This window comes from Mastigoproctus giganteus, chromosome 10 (assembly GCF_048544385.1).
Source record: "Mastigoproctus giganteus isolate SK-2022 chromosome 10, ASM4854438v1, whole genome shotgun sequence".
NCBI lineage: Eukaryota > Metazoa > Arthropoda > Arachnida > Uropygi > Thelyphonidae > Mastigoproctus > Mastigoproctus giganteus.
Window position 1 is genome coordinate 92548383 of NC_143584.1, and position 24712 is coordinate 92573094.

General features: G+C 37.1%; 1 protein-coding gene across 1 annotated transcript in view; it reads right to left on the reverse strand.

Annotated features, from left to right (window-relative positions):
- Positions 1-530: 530 nt before the first annotated feature.
- Positions 531-24712, reverse strand: part of LOC150079157 (uncharacterized) — a 153276-nt gene continuing 129094 nt past the window's right edge. Inside the window, exons 17-22 of the mRNA XM_090382974.1 lie at positions 22107-22333; positions 20905-21065; positions 7156-7284; positions 6959-7077; positions 768-966; positions 531-694 (exon numbers count right to left, since the gene is read on the reverse strand). Of these exons, the coding sequence (XP_090239100.1) occupies positions 531-694; positions 768-966; positions 6959-7077; positions 7156-7284; positions 20905-21065; positions 22107-22333 (999 nt within the window). The remainder of the gene's footprint in view (positions 695-767; positions 967-6958; positions 7078-7155; positions 7285-20904; positions 21066-22106; positions 22334-24712) is intronic.

Consider the following 24712-nt stretch of genomic DNA (forward strand, 5'->3'; position numbering starts at 1 on the left):
GTTCATGAAGCTTTAATACTAGAAGTATTTTTTTGCAATAGATTTCACCATATGAAAGCCAATTAGAATTCGAAATTAACTTATATAGTTTATTATTTCTTGCAAAATAGAACTTTTACAAAAGTTAAGTGATGGGCAAGTTGAGACAGGTTCATTCCAAACCTCAGTTGGCAACCATGCAATGGTTAAACCACATCTTCAATATAGGCCTAAAAGGCCAATTTTAGGATAGATCTCTTTAAATTTTTTTCTGTAAAGAGAATTCCTAACTAATGGGCACCCTTACATAAAGGTTGTTTTATAAATTCCTTTTATAGTCAAACTAAATCAATATTAAGTGGAGTTTGATTACACTGAATGCTGATGGCATTCTCTTGGATGACACTCAAGAGCAATTTAATTAAGATGGCTAATAATAGGTATGCAAAATTTGGCATCAGCCAATTATGGCTTCTTTATAACACAGCTATATTTTACCACTAAAATAAGATTTATGTATTGTTTAGCATTTATTTTAGTAAATAAAAAAGTTACATACCATTGATAATTACTTCAGTAGTCACATATTGCTTTTTGTTGGTAAGCCACAGATTTTCTATAGGACCTATTAGATTAATTTCTTCAGCAAGATGATTGAGAGAGTCATTAAGATCTTTTAGACATTCATGTAGTGGATCAAGAGTTGCATCACCAACTACAAAAGATACTTGAGTTAGTTAGTTAATTTAATTTAAGTAATTAAATTAATTTTTAAAGACAAGACTTACATTTTTTCTGTATTGAAGATGTATTTATCTTCCACACTGAAGAGTACTGTGGAGAAGGAGTATCAAAAACTAATAATAAGTAATAGTTCTCTGTAGCTTGTAAAGCATGCACTGCTTCTAAGGACACAGTTCCTAACTCAACTCTTGATGTCTCAACATAATATGCAGCATTATCTTCTGTAAAGAAGATAATTTTGTCCTGTAAAAGAATAGAGTTTGGTAAAAGTAGCCTACATATAGTTTTAAGATTTAAAACAGAAATTTAGTGAGTCAGTTTAAATCAAAAATTGGGCATTCTTTGGATACAGATCTGAAAGATTGCATACAGTTTCAACAGGAACAAACATTAGGCTAGTATTCCACTGAATCTAGTTTCAAGCCATATCTAGACAAGGCAGTTAACTGCCTGATACCTTGCAATTGTGTAACTGTTTGAGAAGGCATGAAAAGAATACCAAGTGTTACAAAAGTTGTCAACATTAATTAAAATAAATGACTGCAAAATAAAAACCAAGTACTGAAATGCAGGATAAACATCCAGTACTAGTTAAACTTAATATCTGGCTACAATTTAGGATTCCTTTATGAATCCAAAATAAAACGAAACTGGCTTCAATACTGAACTTTCTACTTTCAGCTGGTGCAAAGTAATTACACCAACTCAGGAGAAGTCAAGACTGAAGACAGCAAGATCTTAAATGGACAGATCTTTTTAGAAAGACTACTTCTAAATCAAATTAGTTTGTCATGTAAAAACATGAAAACAAGGCAACTTTGCCTAATAAAGGCAAGGAACCTTTTACCAGGAAGTAACCTATGAAGTTACTAATGAAAAGCAGTTTCAAATTAGGATATTATATTTCAGCAATTTAAAATTGCTTAAATTTGGTTAGCAGTTAAAGGATATAAATCAAGTAAACCCTTTATATAAAAGGGCATCTCAATTGTATACAGCTGGTAAAAATAGCTTTGAAAGAACTTTTGTACTTAGGTCTACTAGTGAAAAATTAAAGTTTTAAAATGATTTAAATACCAAACAGTATATCCCATTCTTCTATTAACCAATCATTTGTGGTTATTATGGAAAATCAGAATTTGCCTATATAGCTGGTTTGGTACCATTTTAGTTAAAATGGTCATTGTATAGCTTAAGAGAAAAGTCATTCAATAAGAGGAACCTAGGTTTGTAGTCATTACATAAAATGACTAAAAAAAGTCATTCAAATTCTTGATTGAAGTCAGTATTCAAGAAGAGTATTTTAAGTAATTTAAGAACCAGTTTATTGAAATTAAACTTCTGAAGCACATTTCCTATTTGGGCATACTTCTGAAGCAAGAACAAGCTAGAAAGCATTTTAGGCCATTCAAATCCATTACCTATAGGACTGACCTGCAAAAAAATGCAAAACCTTAGTTAGTTTTGAACTAAATAAAAAGCTATAGGCTTTGGATAGCCTGATGTTGTGATAAAGTCTGATAAGACTTAGTCTAAGAAACAAAAGGTGAATCACTTCTGAAAAAAGATCATGAAAAATTAAGGCTTTGCAAGTGAGGTCTTCCATTCACATACCTGTGAGAGAAATCCAAGGCTTAGTACAGAGAAGATGAGGCAGGCATTTGTTGGTCCACAAATAAGGAAACTTTAAAGACAGTGATAGCTATAATCTGTGTGGTATCCTTATTGATAGCTATAAATCTTCCCACTTAGAATATACTGTTAGTAACATCAGTTGATCCCACTGTACAGAATTTAAACTGTCTGAGACCACTGTACTCACCTTTACGGAAGCAAAAACCCTTTCTTCATCCCTGATGGGAATTATCTTTAAGTAAATCCCACATCAGTACACTGATCACTGCCACCTAGTGGTTCCTTTATCCATAAATTCTTAATACACAAATGATCACTGCTGATAACCAGATCAGGAGTATTACCCTGTGGTTGCCTCAAAAATACTGCTGCAGAAAGCAATCATCCAATAAATGCACAAGTCTTATTAGTGCGAGTGCCCAACCCACAAGTTCCAGTCAATCTGGGAAGTTAAAATCCCCATTATAAGACATTTATTTACTAGCCCACTATTTCTCTGTACAATTGTTCATTGTACTCATTAGGTATATAACACTCCTACTCTTATTTTTGCTTTTGCAGTGCTTATGTCACAAACTGACTCAACAGTGCACTGTTCATCTATATTAACTGGATGCACTTTTGATTGTTTTTCTTAACAGCATAAACACCTCCTCCCTTCCTATCTTGTCTGTACACATAGTACTCCCAAATTCCAATTCTGCATTCCTAATATCAGTGTGACACCACATCTGATATTACAATATCCACCTTTGATATCTTTACCAACACCTCAAATTCATTTACTATACTTTTAGCATTGGTATACATGCACCTATTCCTAGTTACCCTAACACATCCCATATACCCACCTGTTTCACAATGACTGCCATCAGTCCCTGAAACCCCAGCACCCCTTGCTACTTATTCTAATAGAAGTTGTGCAAGAATCCCTTCACCTCTGCCTGCAGCTACTTTTAACCTTTTAGTCTGAATCCCCAAGCTAGCAGTTTTCTGACCCATCTAACACTGCCTTGATAGCATCAGCAAATATTCTTGCACCCTTTCTATTTAAGGGTATCCCATCCCTGTAGAAGCAGTCTCCTGCTAACAAGCATATGCCACACTGAAAAAAAAAACAACATTACTCTTTGAGCCTTGCACATTACCTCCAGGGTTGAATTGATTGACAAGGCTCTCATGTACTCTATCATGCCTGGGCAGAATTGCAGACAGTTGCAAATTTAACCCTAAATCATGAATTTTTGCAACATTGACTTGTACTTAAGTAAATCTGCAGATTTTACTCTTAATGTCATTGGTGCCAACATGTACAACAGTATCACCTTTTTGTGCCCTTAAAAGATGATATGCTTTACAATGTCATCAACTTTTGCCCTGGGCAGACATACCCTGGTCCTGTTCCATCTATCCTTTTTACACAAAAAATTCCCCATCTCCCTGACAATAGTTGCCAATAACTAGTTCCTTTGGGACTAGCACATTCTGCCTTGGAGATTGCTGCTGCCCGATGCCCAGGAGTTATTTGGTTTTTTTAGGAGCATTAGCAACTAAGGCCATATTGCTCCAGGATATGCGGTGGTCATTCCCTGGCTTTCTGCATCCTCTGTATTTGGTGTTGATGGGCTGGAACCCCGGTCTAATCAAGAAGCATGTGCTATGCACTGCTGCTCCTTCCCACCTGGCTACGGAGGCACCTGATGCCCAGGAGTGATCTCTGCAGCTGAGAGATTAAATGGCCCCTCATTAACTTCTTAGAGGGCATCTACCCTACACCTTAAGCTCTCATAGATGCCCAGTAGAACTGAATTGATGCCTAATTTCTAGACACTGCACCTGGCACACAAAGACATCCTCCTTGACTAGATCATGTTCTGTTCCAGAGAGTTTGGCAAACATGTCACAAGTTGCATTTTTTTAGGCTGTGATGCTTTGGAGAATTGCCCCCCTCAGTTCTCCTGAGTCACAGCACTCCTGCCACTTTGTGCCTGTTGCTTTGGGGCATGATATTTTAAATTAATAAGATCAATAAATTTAATTGTCAATACTATGCTATCTAATAGAATCCTAAGTACAGTGGTGTGTTATGCTATATAATTATATATTAGAGCTGCCTAGTTACCAACTAAGTTTGAATTCCCTACTACTCTATACAAAAACAATGGCTGCAAGATTTGAACAAAATAACAGTTATGTATATTTAGTAATTACAAAAACTTTATCTAAAAAAAAAAAACAACCAGTGTAACTATAACACTATGTATAAAGTACAATATAAAATAATTAGGTAAATGAAAAGGCAAATACTTGAATTGCTTTTTCAGAGCCTGTAATTCACAGCTGTAATTTTTTAAAGAGTCAGCACCCTCTCTGCAGTCATTAAATTCTCCAAGCAATGCATGCAGACAGGACAGCTCATGGTGTTTTGCCAATGATACACAGGAATAGTGATCATCCTATTGTACAAGACAAGGGGGTCATGCCATACCTTGAGCTGTATACAGCTCTGGGAGGCTGTATATACTATATCTGTTTAATAGCATTAAACAGATCATGTTGCTATTAAAAACAACCACTTATATCTTAAGTCATTGCAGAAAAACTGACAAATTATCATCATGTTGAGAAAAATAATGTATAGCAGATAACCAATACAAATTCTTGGTATTTATGAATTCTGTTAAATGAATAAAGATGGAAGCAGAGAAAAGACCACAAAGAACTTTGGTCATCCTAAAGTAAAGCATGAGATATTTAAGATGCACAAGTATATAGAACAAGATGAGGATTAGCTAAATAAATCTAATCAGATACAGTAGACCTAGACAGAGCAAGAGGGAAGCAAATGTGTCAAGCAAGTAGAAGACTAAGGCTAGAGGTAGTAATGGGAATGAGTGTCTAAGACCAATGCATGTTAATCTGCTATACCTAGTGGTATAACAGATGACATCCTTAACTTAAGATTTCAAATAACAATGTTTACTTCATTTCAGTACAAGTGTTCAAAATAGCATTTTAATAACAATGCCATTTCCACTGTAAAGGGCAGCACCTGTCAACTTACATAATTGGCTGACTTTGCAATATTACAGCAATTTGTAAGACAACCATGGCATTGGTACTTTATTTCTAAGTAGCCTGTTACAGGAGGTAGATATAAAGGTCAGTCAATTTATAACCTTGCATTTGACTGCAAGCATAGATTGAGCACCAAGATCTATGCTGAAGACCACCCTCAATGAAAACAAACTTCTCTATAGTTCTAAGCTGCTAATATCAATGTTTCCCACCATATAATATGGAAGATAGTTCATGCAAACTTGTTCAAATTAAGGTTAAGTTTATTCTGTGGACAGAATAACTCAAACAATGAAGTCTCAACAGCATATGCTTAACAAAGCAAGCAATGTTGTAAATAGCACAGAGTTCAGTATGCCAATAAAACAGTTAAGTTCATTGTCTACTTCTTTAGTATTCTTCTACTTCTTATTCACTGCTTCTTAGTCTACTTCTTATTCACTGAGTACATGTGCACTATAGCACTTAATATCAGTGTCATTTGATAGAAATCAGTGGGAAATTTGATTGCACCACCAGAATAAATGAATCCATTTAAAAATGAATGCCAAGAAAGCAAGAAAGAAAATAAATAACTATAGTTATAAATAACTATACTGAAATAGTTATTTCATCTATTCATGTAAATAGTTGATGTCAGAAACATTTGAACTAGTAATTGTTCTTTTTACAACTTTTAACATAAGGTTGTAAGTCTGATAAGGGTAAGTAATGATCAGAGAGAAACAATTACTAATACATTAATTATTAACTTGAATTTTATGTTTCATAAAATGAAAAGCACAAATTCCAGAGAATTTGGATATTCACTAGCATGATCTCCTGTTAATTTGTTCCATCTTGGTTTGGTCAATATGGGTCTAGTTTTAGAAATGGACAAGCAACAAATGAATCTTAAATTGTCAATATAGTAAACTGAGTGGCAGTTCTTTAATGGGGTGCTAATTATAGTTACTTTCTATTGAGGGGTAACTTGACAACCTCAAAGCACCAGACTATCAAATGGACAGAACAAAAGCAAAAAACAGCTGTCCACTGAATAAAAGGGAAAACATGGATTATTCCATATAATCCGACACCAGTCTGATTACTTCAAGAATCATCAACTATTGCCATTGCTTTCCTATTTCTTTAATCTGCACTAATGTTGGCAATATTATACCAAGATCAACTTAAGTTGGACTGATTTTTGTCATATAATCTTGAGCCTTTGGGAGAAGCTATTTTAAGCAGTTAACTGGATTATCCAAGTTGGTTTAGGTAATGTGAAATAACCCATTTATAAAGGAATTCAGTAGTTAAATCAGTCTAATAAACATTCAGAAATGCTTTTGCTAAGCAAAGCTAAATCTAACATTTAGAGATAATGCAATATTAGGTTGCATTTACTTATCTGCCAATAAACAAGGTTTTTGAAAAAAATTTCCACATAGCAAGCAGTTAAAGCTTGGCTCAACATGTTGCTAGTAATGTTATTTTAGTGATAAAGTTCATTAAGTGATCACATTTAGTCAATACATACATGGAAAGCAACTATTATGGCCACTTCCTTGTCTCTTAAGGTGATTACAGCAAGATCTACAGGGGCTTCTGGAAGTATCTTAATCCACTCAAGGCTTTGTCGTCTCACAAATTGGTCACCTGCAAGTGAATGAAAGTTTAATATCTCTAAGTTATAAATACTTAAATAACAAAATATTTTTGTTAAGGTATTCTTACCTATCCACCAATAGATCTGAAGACCAGAAATACCCGTAAAGATAACATAACGGCTGTTGCCCCTTGAAAAACTAAGAACCTTTGTTGGCTGCACACGAATGCGCTGAATTAGTGTTAGTGCTTCTTCCTCTGAAAAAAAAAAAAAAGAGAAGCAATCCTAATGACTTAGGATAAAACAAAGCAGTTTAACAGAGTAGTAAACAGCTTCATAATATAAACTAATGGAAATTAAAATAAATCTTATATGGATCACTTAACCTCCATGAAGTTCACATTTGATTCCTACTAAGAAAACTTCAGTTTATACCAATGTTTGATCAACACTGACTGTACTACAACTTTAATGTAAATTAGTGGTGCCAAGTTTATATTTATAGTAATAAATTAAGAGCTGCTCTAAACTTCAGGGCAAAAGTAAAATCAAACTTCAGATCAAGTGAACTGAAGAGATTAGTTCAAGAAGCCCAACTATGGGAAAGTTGATTTTGGGGTCCAAAAAAAATTAAAAGCCAATAGATCAATTAATAGGAGAGATTAAAAAAAGTTTATGGGTGTGCCTGCTTCAGGTTAGTCTTTCAGACCTATTGTATAGGTAGTTTTGGTTATAAGACTTATGAATTAACTCATTTAAGTCCCCAACTGAAATGAGTTTAGTAAACTATTTCCTAATCATTTAGTTCAGTAAATACATTAAGCTATCTTAATGTATTTGTTTTCAGTGTCCAAACTTAAGTGCTCTACATATAGAGCACTTATTCTGACTGGTGTTACATGAGATTTCCCTTCAGCCCCTATTTATATACTACTTGTATTGAAGCCTTCTGGTAACTGCCATTTTATGTATTAGCAATATGGTGTAATAAAGCCTTGGGCAAATGCTATACTAAACTAAAGATCTACTCTCAACAATGCATATAGGTACTCTTTGAATTTCAAAGCTATTAGCCTTAACCTCCTATGGAAGGTTAATTCCAGTAAATTAAAACACTGGCTAAGAAAGCTTCTTACAATTTAGTCTAAACTTCTTTTCTTTTAGTTTATGGCACAGTTCTGGAATCTGCAAAACTGTCTACCCTCAGTTTACTAATCACTTTTCAGATCCTTATGTACCTGAAGGTACAATTTAAGACCTGTAGCTTATATTGAAAGCTGTCCTCCTATAGAAGGGCTTTTCTGATCTCACCAGGTATATTTCCTTATCTTTGGAGCTTTCAAGAAAGGTTTTTTTAGTTGTAGTCCAAACTTAAACATTGTATTGCAAATGTGGTCTCATAACTGCCTTATATAGGGGATTAAAACCTCCATAAACAATAAATCATTGTTAGGACACCACCTTTCACTGTTATGAGAACTTTGTCCAACTATTACAGCAGAGCCTTAATATCCAATAGTAATTTGTTCCACAAAACCTATTGTATGATGAAAATATTGTAAGTTGAAACCAATAAATACATTGATTTCCTACAGTTTGTTCCCAACACCACAATAGATATCTTACATGTTATACATCCTTTTACATTAAAAAAATAGTTTTATAAAGACATGATAATAGTCATAAAACATTAAAATAAAAAAGAATTAAATTAGCATTTACCTTAAACTACTTTAAGTGCAGAGATTATGAAATAAATGGTGGCATAGTGGTGAGACTATCATTTGTCAGGTGTCTTTTCAGTCTGTTGCTACTGGCAAAGAAAGTGTCCAAAGGAGACTGACTTTAGCTTCCTGAAGTAAGAAATGAGTCTATTTTGCACATCAGTTGTTTTCAGTGTCAGGAATTTTTATCACTTCTTTAAACACCCACAACAAGAAATGAGTAACTTCAGCTGAGCTTTTGGGTTTTTTCTTCTATGTCACTCTCCAACTCTTGTAGCTCCTGTTAGCTCATACCCATGAGTGTCAATAAGGTCCTCCACATCCTTATCACCAACCTCCAGATCTATTGATTTACCAAAAGTAACAATCATTTGTCAAAGTACCATCTCCAAATCAGTCAACATTATGGATAATTAAATGCCAGATGCTTTTAAAAGCTGAATTTAAGCATCTGGTGATAACATTCCAAGAACTTATGTCTCCCCACAATCCAGCATGTTGAACTATGACCTCAATCTTTGAGGGCAACAGCATTTTCATTAGAGGTTGCTCCAAAGCAACCTCTAAACATTTGTGGCATAGATTTTCTTTAAGTTTGCAATTGCTTGTAGGTCCACTGGTTGAAAAAGATTGGTGTTGGGTGGGTGGCAAAAGTTTGCCTTGAACAAAGTCAAATTATGCCTCAAGAGATTGAACAAAGGTTGGGATCATGGCCTGGTGCATTATCCAGCATGATAAGTGCCTTCACAGGAAGCTTTTTTCCAAGATAAGCTCTTTACTGAATGACAGAACTTCAAGTTCCCATTCATTGAATGACATGTAACCCAGGCCTTGTTACTGTGCCAAAACACTCCTAGCATGCTTTTGTCAACCTTTTGTTTAAAGACTCTGGGGGTGTTAGTGATACACAAGTAAAGGTTTTAGCTTAAAAGCTCAAGAGGCATTTGGCACCCAACAGGAGAGCAAGCTATCTTTCATAGTCATGCCCAGGTAAGCTAGCCTAATCCTTAGTAAGGAAGGTTCTCCAGGGCATTTTCTTCCAGAAGAGCCAATGATAAACCTGTGCAGACAGGCTGTAAGAGTAGCTCATGGAGTATTGTCAATGATATATATAGGAATTTTTCCAGCAGGGATAAGGAGGTGATTATTCCATTGTATAAGGCAATGGTCAGGCCACACCTAGAGTACTGTGTACAGGTCTGGAGGCCTCATTTCAAGAAGGATGAGGAGCTGCTGGAACGAGTACAGAGAAGGGCAACAAGATTAGTGAATGGAACAAAGGGGTGCTCTTATGAAGAAGAGCTTAAGTTTTGCAAATTACAGTGTCTGGAGACTAGGCACCAGCGAGGTTGTTGTTTTGGTTTTTAGGAGCATTAGCAACTAAGGCCATATTGCTCCGGGATATGCTGTGGTCATTCCCTGACCTTTCCGCATCCTCCATATTTGGTGGTGATGGGCTCGAACCCCAGTCTAATCAAGAAGCGTGTGCTATGCACTGCTGCTCCTTCCCACCTGGCTACGGAGGCACCACCAGCGAGGTGATCTGATAGAGGTGTATAAAGCCTTGAATGGTTTAAGCATGCTCAATGCTGATGGATTCTTCCTCTAGCTCAGAAAAAAATCACCTGAGAGGGCATAAATTCAAATTGAGGAAAGAAAGATGTAGGATAGACATGCAGAAATTTGCCTTTAGCCAGCGGGTGGTTGGTTGGTGGAACAGACTTCCATCCCTTGTGGTGGAGGTTGATAGCCTAAATAAGTTTAAGGCTCAGCTGGACAGGTATTTTGAATGAACAGAGGGGTGAAGTGGAAGTGGGTTTTTTTTGGCTGATGCTGCATAAGCTTGCTTTCTTGCATCAAATGCCTCTACTAATGCTAAAACCTGCTGGGAAAAATAGTCCTCCTGATCAAACTCTTGGAATTCAATTTTAAAGGTCTCAGCTACTTTTTTCAGCACTGGATGCCTCACCCATGTCATTCAACACTGAAACAATTGTAGGTGATGTTCCATGCACTGAACAATAAAGATTTGGTAGAGAACAATCATACAAGTGATGATTGTATGATTGTTCTCTACCAATCATACAAGTGATGTTCTGTGTGCACTACATGTCTGAAAATCTTCACCCATGTATCATTCCAGCTATAGTGGAAAGCCATCAGTACCAGCAAATATCACTTGTCTTTAAAATAAATGATTCTTTGGAAGGTATATTGGATGTTGATTTCATAAGTAGAGGCCCCATTGTACTCCAACTACTGTTGAGATATTGGAGATGAGTCACTTGGATATAAGGGATGCAGAATTTGAATTTGGGGAGTACCATGTATACAGAAAGAATAGATAGGGAGGGATTATGCTGTTAGTAAAGAAACTAAGGAAGTGCATCCAGTTGACATAGATGGACAGTGCAATATTGAGTAAATTTGGTGTGACATGAGCATTGGGAAAGCAAAAATGAGGGTAGAAGTTTGTTATAGGCCTAATGACTGATAAGGACAATGATACAGAAATAGTGGGCCAGTAAAGTCTTATAAGGATGGATTTTAACTTCCCAGATAAACTTGTGGGTTGGTCACTCTCACACTAGCAAGGATTTTGTTGCTTGTTTTCTACAGCAGCATGTTAGAGTGGTGACAAGATGGAGTAACACTTGATCTTATCAAGAGTGATCATTCATGCATTAAGAATTTACAGATAAAGGAACCACTAGGTAGCAGTGATCAGTGTACTGATGTGGGATTTACTTAGATTTAAGTACTATCAGGGGTAAAGGAAAGGGTTTTTACTTTTGTAAAAGTGACTACAGTTCTCAGATTTAAAAATTCTATATAGTGGGATCATCTGACTGTTATCAACAGCAAATTCTAAATGGGAAGAATTTCAGAAGCTACTATGCTTTTTGTTCCAGCTAAGAAATATAGCTCTAGATTAAGGCCCAAAAGAATGTCAGATGAACAAATGATTTGTGGCATAGAAATTGCATAAGTTGTCAGGTGACACAGAAGCCTATGGTAGATAAAACCATTCTCTGATCAAGAGAAAGGTTAGAGAAGCAAAGGGTGATTGAGAAATCTTTAGCAAAGGATGCAAAGAAAACAGCAAAAACTTTAAAAGGATGAATCAAATTGGGCCACTTGATATCAATGGTTTGACAGTAGAGCTCATAAATGAGTAGTTTGGCATCTACATTCACATGTTACAGAGATAGCCAGATGTTTATCAAACAAAAAGGGAGTTAAATGATTTTGTAATAACTGAGCAAAGTGGAGGAGAAATTGAAGTTAAACATAAAGCACCTGCAGTAGATGGGATATATAGCAAAACTTCTGACACCTCTCGTTAACGGACATCTCTACAATGGAGATTTTCAAATTCCAACTCACCTCCATTGGTTTTAACGTGTTTGCAGCTTCTGTCTAGCAGACATTCTCTGTAACGGATGCAGACAGGCAATCCGCACTGTCTCGTTTAGATTAGCACTTAATTTGATCTCCCCATAACGGACAGTGAGCAAGCTTACGGCCCTTTTTCTAGGAACTTTTCTTCCACATATTGCCTCAATCGTGTGTTTTTTATATTTCCGATTCTCTGAATTTTATCAAGGTTTACGTCGCGGTTCTAAACCCTTTTTCAAGAATTTTAAGGCACGTGTAAAACTTCTGATGAATTTGGTGTGTGCAAGGGGGGGGATATGGTCGGCCTTTCGTCTTTTCAGTTTTGTTCAGTGTACAATGTATTCTTGTAAGCATTTAACTTTAAAAGATAAAGTCGAACTCAATGCGTATGATCAGCAAAAAAAAAAAAGTGTTTGCAATCTCGCTGCAAAACTCAAAATCGGGAAGATGCAGGTAAGCGACATCCTAAAGAAAAAAAATGAACTGCTCAAACAATTATGGCAACACGGAAATGATCAGGTTCAAAAATCATTCCCAAAAACTGTTGGACTTCAAATTGACAATGTTACGTATGAGTGGTTATGTCGCACATGTGCGAAAAAAAATTCCCATTAATGGGCCTATTATTAGGGAAGAGGCTTTGGAGGTTGCATAATCTATAGGAGTAAATGAGTTCAAAGCTTCTGTGGGATGGCTAGACAAGTTCAAAACTCAGCATAAAATTTCTTGGAAAACCGTAAGTGGTGAAGGTGGATCTGTTGATACTGGGGTTGTAACAGAGTGGACGGTCAAATTGGAAGATTTATATCTTGATTTTAAAGCTAAGGATATTTAAAACTGTGACAAAACAGGGTTGTTTTTTAAAGCTCTTCCTGAAAAAACAATGAGTCTAAAAAACGAAAAGTGCCAGGGCAGAAAAATTTCTAAGGAACGCTTGACTCTACTATTGTGTACAAATATGCTGGGAGACTTTGAACAACCTCTTGTTATAAGAAAACTACAAAATCCTTGTTGTTTCAAGGGCATAAAGTTGAATCTTGAGTGTTGATTGGAAGTCTAATAAAAAAAAGCGTGGATGACACAAGATATCATGAGCGAATGGATAAGTCACTTTAACCAAAACATGATTCGTCAAAACAGAAAAATTATTTTCATGGATAATGCTGCATCTCACCTGCACATTGAATTGTCCAACATTCAAATCGTTTTTATGCCACCAAACACATCTGCAGAGTGTCAGCCCTTGGATCAAAGGATAATAAAAAAAATTTAAACTACTTCACTACAGAAAACATGTTTTAAGACATCTCATTGCAAACATGAATGATGTAACATGTGCGAGTGACCTTGCAAAGAAAATCAGCATCCTAAATGCGATTCAATGGATTTCCTCTTCAGTAAACGCAATTAGAAAACAAACTGTCGTGAACTGTTTTGTAAAGTCTGGCTTCTTAAACGCAAAAATTGAAGTTGTGAACAGCAATGTGGAGCACCAAGAAGAACAAGAACTTCATCTATTGATAATGTACAATACTTCAGCTACAAGTGACCCTGGCTACAAAGATATAGACTCTAACCTCACTACAGAAGATGGTGCTCTAGATATCAACGACATTATCAGATATTTTTCAAGAAGTTCCTCATGAGGATGAAGAAATGGAAGGAGGTCATTATGTCGAACATATTAACGACGAACCACGGCCTCCGTAGCCAAGTGGGCAGGAGTGCAGTAGCACACGCTCTTTGAGTAGACTGGGGTTCAAGCCCCCGACTGCTGAATACGGTCGATCTGCCAACCCGCACTGGACCAGCGTGGCAGATTATGGTCTATTTTCCTCGGCATGAATTGTTGAGGAGGCTTCCATCCTGCAGTGGGTTGATAATGACTGCACTTTATTTTTACTTTTTTTACTGATGAAAATAGAAGCGCTCATACAAATCAATCGTTTAAAAATGTTTTTTTGCCGCTGAAGTATCTTACTGAAGGACTTTCGATGGTTTATTCACTCCAAACAAATGTTGGAAACAAAATTATCAGCCGGAAGAAGGTGCAGAAGAAAATAAGTGATTACTGTATGTATTTTTCATAAGATAAAGTCATAATATGCATAGCACAATTGTATGTATATTATTTATAAAAAATAATTGTGCAAAATCTGTATATAAATCAAATATTTAATTTAACATTAAATGTTTAACAATTTTCTTTTTTCTCCCTCAGACTTCTTGTTAGTGGACACTTCTCTCTAACAGAGATTTTCGTTCCCCATGGCTGTCTGTTAAAGGGAAGTTTCACTGTATACAGTTATATTAAAGTAGGTGGCAAACCCTTAGCCATTGAGCATTCTTTGACTCAGAGGAAAGATCTACAGACTAGAGATATGCAATTGTATCTCCAATTCACAAAGGATGAGTAATTAAGCCTGTTAGTTTGACTTCTGTTTCAGGGAAAATAATGGAGTCTAATTAAAGCATTGCAAGATTATTTAGACAAGACAACAGTAATAATTCAGACAGCATTGGTTTGTTAAGGGGAGATCTTGTGTGACCAATTTGATTGGATACTATATGGCCACAAAGGAACTATGCAAAAAAGTTTGATATCATATACTTAGATTTCAGGAAAGCTTTTGATGCTGTTGCACCTGGAAGACTACTATACAAATTGGAGCAGTATAGCATTAAGGGCAAGTTGCTACAATGGATAAAAGGATGATTGAGTGGGAGAAGATAGGTAATCAATGGATATTGCTGTTATATAGACTAATGTATTAGTAGTATCTCAGGGTTGTTTGGCCCATGTTTTATATTTATCAATGATATTGATAAAGGTATCAATACATATCAAGCTTAATGTCAGTTTGTAGATGATACAAAGATTGGTAGGGTTGTTAATAATAGTATGCTGTTGCTACAACAAGATCAGGAAAAGTTGGGTTGATGGGCTAAGAAGTGGCAACTGAAATTTAACATTGTATTTGCCAAAGTACTATATATGGGTAGCAGTAACCTCAAATGTACTAACTGGTGAAGGGAAGACCTGGGGGTCTTGTCAATGTTATACAGGAATTTTGCTAGCAGGGATAATGAGGTGGTTATCCCTTGTATAAGGGTATGATCAGGCCATCCATTTAGTATTGCATACAGATCTAGAACCCTCATTTTTGGAAGGAGGAGGAGTTACAGAACTAGTACAGAGAAGGGCAACAAGACCGGTGAGAGGAACAAAGGGGTGCTCTTACAAAGAGCTTAAGTTCTGAAAATTGTAGCTTCTGCAGACTAGGCACCTCATTGAGGTGTACAAGGCCTTAAATGGATTGAGCAGGCTCAATGCTGATGGGATTCTTCCTCTTGCTTTGATTACAAAGCTGAGGGCACAAATTCAAACTGAGAAAAATTTTAGAATAGATGTGGGAATTTGCCTTTAGCCAGCAGGTAGTTTATTGCTGGAACAAACTTCCACCTGTTGTGGAAGTTGATAGCTTAAATAAATTCAAGGCAGAACTAGACAAACATTTGAAACAAAATGGATCAGTGAAAAGAATTTTTTTGACTGATGCTATATAAGCTTGCTTTCTTGCAAGATATGCCTCTACTAATGCTAGCTTGTTTTTAGAGATCAAGTTTATTTTTTTGATTGCCATTTCCCAAATATTATATTTGGCTACATTAAACACAGCTACCACTTTGACCATACCTGAAAACAGTCAGTCATTCTGAAATGCTGCTCTGATCATTACATAGAAATATCCTTAGAAACAATCCTCCTGCAAACAAATGTGGAGCACCAGCAGGCACTTGCAGCCCTAGAAGCATATAAAGATGCTGATGGTGGCAAACAAATGCTACAGCGTGCCCCATCATATACCCAAGCACTGAGGCAAACCCCAAGTGAGAGGGGGAAAAAACCAGCGAATTACAAGTTCAAAAGAAGAAAGTACTCACGAAAACTCCAAATATAGTGATACTGAGACCTACCGGGGACAGCAACCAATCAAGTGAGCAAATCAAACAAAAAGTCATAGATAATATGAAGGAAGACTTTCAAAACACCAGGATAAAGTCTATTTGCAAAACCAGGAACCCAGGGACTGTGATTGAGACTGAGAGCAAGGAGATAGAAGAAATAAAAGCAAATGAGAAAATAACCACATTAGGGCTAAAGGCAGAATTACCGAAAAAGAAAGGCCCAACTATACTAATATTCAATGTAGAGTATGATGACACAGATGAAACTCCATGGACAACTGTGATAATCAGGAACCCCCATATCATGGTCACAAAAATCCCACAATTCTGCACACCATGGGCAGCATGTGCCCACCTTGTCACCTCCCTGGGAAGTCTTTATGTGGTTGCTCTATACTGCAGGCCAGGGGCAGAAATAGACTATGCAATAACATACCTGGAGAATCTTCAAACTGCACTAAGCAGACACAAGATAATAGTGGGGGCAGACATCCACTGCAGGTCCCCCCTCTAGCACAGTACCATGCCTGAAAGAGGCTCAACAAATGGGCAAAGGCTCAAGGAGCACCTAGCCAACTCAATATTTGTTAAAAATCAACCCTTCTGCAACACGTTATGGGAAGCAGAGATTGACATAACATTAGCCACAAGAAACAGACACCCACATCACAAATTGGACGGTTAGAAATGCCTGGATGACCTTGGACCATTGTACAATAACCTTCACATTAGAAAGGAACCTGACAAGAACAGCTGCCGACAGGCACATGCTAAATAGATTTGCCCTCAGCAAGGCAAACTGGGACACCTTCCGAGAGAATCTACACAGGCCAGCAATACCTGCACACACTGAGGGAGCAGGAATGCGGGAGCGAAAATCCAGAAGGATTTAACAAAAATAACAGAAGCAGCAGAGAAAGCCATGAAGAGAAGAATCCCCATTGCAAGGGCCACACCCTGGTGGACTCCAGAGCTCACACGAATGAGGAAATTAGTACAACACAGAAGAAAACAATTTCAGAGGGCTAGGAGGAATTGGCTGCAACAAGAAGTCACTGAACTCAGGAACCAATATAGAATTGCTAGAAATTGTTATACTGAACAGATAAAGAAAAAGAAAAGAGAATCATGGGAGAGGTTGGTACAAGGGTCAGGAAACAGCAACCCCTGGGGGGGTATACAAAATTACCACTTAACTCCCCAGGGGGAGAGTTGTGACAGCCACCAAAACAGCACAAGGAAATTTAACCATAACCTGGGAGGAGTTGATTGGGAACATCCTGGACAACATCCTTCAGGAGCTGCCATCACTAACAGATGAGCAGCAGGCTATCTGCAAAGGAAACAATTGCTATAATGACCAAATAGAACCCCCTTTCACCTTAGAAGAAATTCAGGATGCAGCAGCCGCACAAAAAAAATAAATGCCCTGGACTGGACCTAATTGAACTGGAGATGGCAAAAGAAGCAATGGAACATACACCAGAATTACTGCTAAAACTATTCAATTGCTGCCTGGAAGCAGGTAAATTTCCACTACAGTGGAAAAAGCAAATTTAAAACTGCTCCTAAAAAACCCAACAAAGCCACCAAGTTCCTACAGACCCATAGCCCTGCTACCAACCCTCAGTAAAATATTTGAAAGGCTGCTACATACCAGAATCACAAGGCATTATAATGAAGTAAATCCTAACATGACAAAGCAATATGGATTTACTCCTGGCAAATCCACTATCGAAGCAATACAGAACCTCCTCTCTAGAGCCACCCATTATCAAAGGAAATACTTCCTCGTCATCACAGTGGATTTTGCTGGGGTGTTAGACATCCTCTGGTGGCTGAGCATATTGGCGAGACTCAGAGCTGCCAACCTTCCATTGAATCTTGATTATTGCATGAAGGATTACCTGGCTGATAGAGCAGTGCAAGTTACTCAACCATATAAATGCCTCAGTTGCCCAGTCTGAGGAGGCTGCCCCCAGGGTTCTGTCCTGGGGCCACTCCTGTAGAACTTGGTCTTAGACCAATTCCTCACCATGGATCTGGGTGGTGTGGAGGCCCAGGCCTATGCAGATGACTTGGTCTTGACCATAGAGGCTGACAGCAGATCCTCCTTAGAAATGCAGGCAAATGATGCCCTGTAAAAGCTGCTAGATTGGACGAAGCTACACTTGCTCAAACTAGCACCTGACAAGACAAAATCGGTGCTGCTAAAAGGTATGCTAGACTTAAGGAGACCACCACAAATTAAGATTGAGAACAAAACAGTTAAGCTGGGCAAACAGATTAAATACCTAGGAATAATCCTGGACAGAAAATTAAATTTCAAGCCACACCTAGAATATGTTAAACAAAAGATATGCAGCCCTCATTGCTAGAGTCACTTGCAGGGATTGGGGACTCAGATGTAGTACAGAGACAGGGTAGTACAAAGCTCTCTTCATCCCTGCCATTACATATGGCTCCCCTGTCTGGTATGCAAGGGCAGCACTAGAAGTGAATAAACAGATCCTGAAACCATTCAGAGGACCATCCTCCTTACTATGTTGAGAGCAACTAGAACTAGCACGGCTGCCCTCCAAGTCCTGGTAGGAGTTCTGCCCCTGGATCTCGAAGCTATCTGCTGTGGTCTGCTCTACCATCTTGCCAGAAACATATTGGCTACAATGTATGACCTCACCACTGACATCACTAATGACTGCAACTATGAGAAAAGAATCACCAACCACCTCATCCAGATTGGATGAGGAGATGGAACAACACAGAAAAAGGTGCAGTGACCAGAAGATTCCTCCCCACTGTCACCAAGCTGTACCCTAAAGTGCCAGCATGGTTTCACCCTGGTTGAAATACCACCTTCCTCCTTACAGGACATGGCCTGTTTAAAGCTAAACTTCACCAACTTGGCATCATAAATAATGTGGACTGTCCCTGTGGCAACCCAAAGTCCTGGAGACACTTAATGTTGAGTGCGATTTGTATGATGACCTACAACTAATAATGGCAATCCAATATATCCCAGACAACCAAGACTCTTAGATACTCAGGACTACAAGGCACTCAGTCAATATGCCTAGGATCTATTTTCTAGAAGGAAAACAATGATAGAAATATATCAAAGGCAACCTGACTAGAAAGAATGCAGGAGGTCAAACAAGAAAAAACTCACTTTACCACAGAAAGTCAAGACTTTAGGATGATTTGCTTGGCCTACTGTCGACCCAAAACTACACTACCTTGTGCAGTTTTTTCTGGGGGGGGGTATTTGCTCTTCTCCCCATATTTTTTTCTCTCCTCACCTCCCCATGTTGTGGGGCATGGGCATGCCCCACTGAAAATGGGGGGCCACCTTCCTATCTGATGCCCTCTTCTTCCTATTTCATCCCCCATCTACACCCTCCCTCCCATTACTTTCTCTTGTACAGCAATTGCCCCACATGTCCAAATTTAAATCATATCAAATTTTGCCTGATCTTTTTAGGCTCTTTAGAAAGAGTTCTTTTAGTGTAAAACCCCACGCATCACTTTCTAAATGCAATTTTACTTAAATCAGTGATAACTCCAACCTTTATTTTAGGTCCTAGTCACTGAAATCCCAGGAAAGTAAGTGGCAGGACCTGCTGGAGTATAATTAGTCTCTTGGTACACCTGGCTGGTGTCCCCAGGTATGGTAATGCCAGGTCCCACTGGGGGCCTGGCAGTCAACAGGCCAGATGAACAATGGGCACAAACTACATACCACATGACCCATACATTATTTTTAAACCTCTGGCATTGACAGGGTACTGTCACTTGATACATAGAACATACGCAGAGATGGGAGAAATCCCCAGAGCTGTCAGACCCTCAACATACCTATACAAATATCCCATTTTATTCAATAAAAATGAAGACAGCAGTGATCCATGTACCAATCCTTGGTAACCACCTGAAGAATAACTATAATTCATATAACCCTCAGCTGCTTGCACTACAGCAAATTCAAGGACACTGCTATTCCAATATTCATAGCTTGCACAATAAGTTCTTATACAGGACTGACTCAAATGTTTTGCTGAAATTTGAGCAGCATTGGAATTATTTCTAACTTCTACTCACAAGTGATTTAAAGTAGTCCACCAGCTTATTCAAGCTGGATTTTCCTTTAAAAAGGATACTGTTACATTTAGCATTAACATCTAAATGATCCTATGTTGTACTCTTCAGCATTATCTGAATTTGAGATTCATTACCAGATTCATTTAGTGTGGGGTTTATATATACACACACAAATAATAGATTGTCAATTCTCCAATCCAAGGGAGATTTACAGCCTGTTATGTTCTCCTAATTAAATTCTTTTGCCACCTTTAAGGTATGCAACATGGTGGGCCTACAAATGCAAAGTAGTTGTTCATGTCATCTGCAACATCACATATGTTATTTAACACTTCCATGCACCGATTACATAAGTATTCTTACTTATAAATTCATCATCTCTTAGCTCAGTCTACCTTTTGTGGTACTGTTACAGATTAGTATAACTGATTCAAGTTATAGATAGCACTAAGTTTAGTCAAGACATGTTGGCCACTAATTTCAGCTTACAAAAACTAGACTATTTTGAATAAAGCAGTTCAAAACTAATACATCCAGTTTAAATTGGAGTTGATAATTTTATTGGAGAAATTAAAGGTTGTGAAAAAATTATAGCACTAAATGGTACTAAAAACCAGTCTGGGTCACATGTTAGGAAAATGGGAAGTTAAAGGGGTAATTAAATTGTATTGTTATGCAAATACTTACGAGCATCATACACAAATACAGGAGAGCCAACAGAATCTTTCCTATCTTCTGCTATAGAAACATAAAGAGTGCCAACCATGTCCCACATGGCAATAGAAACAGGATCAGTAGTTTCAGAAGCTGCTACTACATCAAACTGGCTGGATTCCCATCTGTAGAGGCTATAATTGGATTGTTAAGTCTTATAATCACCTGAATAAGCATTTTATGAAACCAAAGTTATTTTATATCTAAAGAGATCTTAGACTAGACTATGGGTTTCAGTATGAAAAGTGATTGTAGATGCTGATACCTCTGAAGTTTCTTAAAATGTTGACTTCAATTATGTCAATGACTGCTAATTATCTAATGTTAAAAATTAGATATTACTTTCTGTTGGGTGATGTGTATAAGTGAAATTAAGTTTCATATCAATATAAAATAAAGGAAGAAAATGTATAGGGTGCCCATTTCTCTTTAAACATTAAAAGTTGTCCTAGTGATTTATTTGAACCAATGGGAGAAGAGGGCAGGGCAGTTACATCACTATAAATGCACATGTAAATTACCTGCATCATTGTTGGTCACATTAATTACATGGCCAACAATGGCAGTTAGCTGTGATTTGTGCTCTTGCTAAATTTATGTTTGACAAGTTGTGAATGCAGGGGACTTTAGGTGGAAGGGTTTGTCATGTTGATTAGTTGTATCAAATTTTTGGACAAAAAATTTGACCTTATTGGAAAAGATTTAAGGGCAAAATTTTAGCACTTATCCATAAGTGGATATAGGGCTCCCATGATTTAACAGTATAATGTACCTTGCAAATACATAATCTGTGTTATTAATGACAGCACAGTGCTGCTGATTTTAAGATCTTTCATTGAAGATCATTAAGAACCTCACATTATGAAGTAATTATTTTTGTAATGCATAACCAATAACATTTAAAATAAGAAATCCTACTTGAATAGACTAAGGGTTCTAGGTAGGGTTTCTATATTTTAGCAATCAGAAAAGGCTTGCTGATGCTCAATATACGTAACTTTGATTAATCTGCACTAAGTAGATGCAAGTTCAGAGAAAATTTATCCCTTAAGATTAGGATTAGTTCATAGCATATTGTGCTCTATATTAGAGCAAATGTCTTAACTGCTTAAACACTAGGTCAAAAACATCTGGCAACCTCAGTATTAGATAAGGTACATGGGACAAATACTTACATCATGGTGGTTTTAACTGATACATCATAACTAGTGGCTGGTATCTGAGTAGCAACAGCCAAGTATACATGATTTTTACTGCTGCAGGTATCAAGAACTGCTCTTCCATTCAATAAGACCCTTTGCTGTTTTACTAAAGAATAGTTAGTAGCCAAATATAGTTGCAAATAGTGATAATCAGCCTCATGAGCTGCCAACACCCATAGGTTACTCCTATCAACAAATGCCTATAAAAAGAAAATACAATTTGTTTAGACTAATTACATGGTTTTTCTATAAAAAAAGTTTAAAATATATCTTTGAGTGAAGAGTTACATGGATGCAATACCTGTTAGTGATAATGCTATGGGTTAGCATTATCTAACATCTATTCTCTGATAAGCTCAAAATTAAGATCACACCATGCTTATATAATACAGAGATATTCCATCAATGGAAAGGATGGATGTAGGTCATAACTTAACCAATACAATTGAGTTACAGAAGTTAATTTTTTGATACCAAGCCAAAAACATGTCTTTCATGTTAGTTAAATTTGAGAACAAGTAAAACATGATTACTCACATGCACAAGGGAGAAATTTATATATACTTTTATACTCATGTTTATTACCAATTTCTCCCAATATTTTCCTGGCATTCTTAAATCTGAATGGACAAAGTAACATTTGTTTCTGTGGTGTTATGTAGTTCTTATTCAAATGAGGTGAAGTTAGCCATATTTATTCAAACTCCTGGTAGTTTATGGGGACCAGACAGTTGATTGAAGTAATGCCTAGAGGCAACTCCAATGGTTTCAGGAAAGCAATTGAAAAAGGAAGATCCAGAAGATTGGCTGTTGTAAACACTGAAAGCTAACTTTGACTAGATCATTCAAAATGACACTAACCATCAAACAAGTGATGAACATTGCAAAAATCACTAAGGGAAGCATTTTGACCATCTGATTGAGAGATCTGTACAATGGGTGTGTAAGCTAGTCACTCGAGACAGCAGTAAGGAAAGATCTGCAAATGTTTTCTAGAGAGTTGTACTAGTCCCGAGTGCTTTAAATTGGTTAACCACAAATGAAAAATGGCTCTTCCATTATAACCCATAAACCAAACTAAAATCCATGAAATAGTCATTGATAAACCAACAAAGGTGGCCTAATTTGCCAATTTCTTAAAAGTGGAATAACCAAAGAATGCCTGTCCATGGTAAAGTTTAATTGATCTCCAAAAACAATCTGAACTGAATAAGCAGGACAGTCTTCAGGAAAAATTACTGCACACAGAAGAGAAATAGAAAAAGATTGTCCAGTTGAGGAACACAATGCCTCACCTTCCCAATAGCCCTGACATTACCCATAAGATGGTTTGGTAGTTGAGGCATACAATGCAAGAAAGCAAGCTTATGCAGAAACAGCCAAAAAAGCCTTTCATTTCACCCATCCATTCTCTCCAAATGCTTGTCTAGCTCAGCCTTAAATTTACTTAAAATTTAAGTTCCACAACAAGAGATGGAAGTTGTGCTAGCAATCAACTACCTGCTGGCTAAAGGCAGATTTCTACATATCTATTTTACAACTCTTTCCTCAATTTGAATCCATGCTCCCTCAGGTGTATAATCTGATCAAGAGGAAGAATCCCATCAGCATTAAGCTTGTGCAACCTGTTCAAGGCCTTATACAACTCAATCAGATCACCTCTATGGTGATCTAGTCTAAATGCTATAATTTGTAGCAAATTATAACCTTTCTTAGTTAGAGCACCTCTTCATTCCCTTCTTTGTACTCTAGGTCCTGCCTAAAATGAGGCCTCCAGACCTGTACATAGTACTGAAGGTGTGGCCTGATAATTGTTTTGTATAATGAGATAATCACTTGTCCCTACTAGCAAAATTGCTATCATTGATAAGACTCCATGACCTGTTCTGGCACCCCATATGCATTGCTCAGAGAACTTCATAACTGACTGCACAATTACAACCAGGTCTTTTCATTCTCCACCTCCCTGAGTGGAGTACTTTTCTTAGGTTACTGCTACCCATATACAGTACTTTGTATAATTTCAGTTTCCATTTCTCAGCCCATCTGCCTAACTTTTCTAGTTCCTGTTTCAGTAGCATACAGTCATTAACAACCATGCCATCATCTGCAAACTTTGACATTAAGCCCAATATACCTTCACATGAAATGAAGGCATTTAACACTGGTGTCAATGCAAGCTTCCTGATCTTATCAAACTGCATTTGCTGCCTAGAAAGAGTGCTGGAAAAATGTAGTGTTATATTAGATAAGTTTTTTAAAGTTTAAAGATTGCCAAGTTTCAGGTAAAGGTGTTACAGCTTACAATGCATTACTTATTCACCCATCTTTGGGTTAGTTCAAATTAACACTTTGTACAAATCTTAAATTACTAAGTCAAAAAGGAGTACAGTGCTGAAAGTTAAAATAGTAGCTAATAAAATTAGCTACTTTAATTAAAGCAAGAATTTTAAAACCCTGAAATTACTATTCCCTGAAGGAAAAGGAATTGACACCTGCATTTGTGTAGCAATCCATAGTTTTAGGAAAATGTTATTTCATGTAAGATTTAACTTGCATGGCCATCTCACAGAGACCAC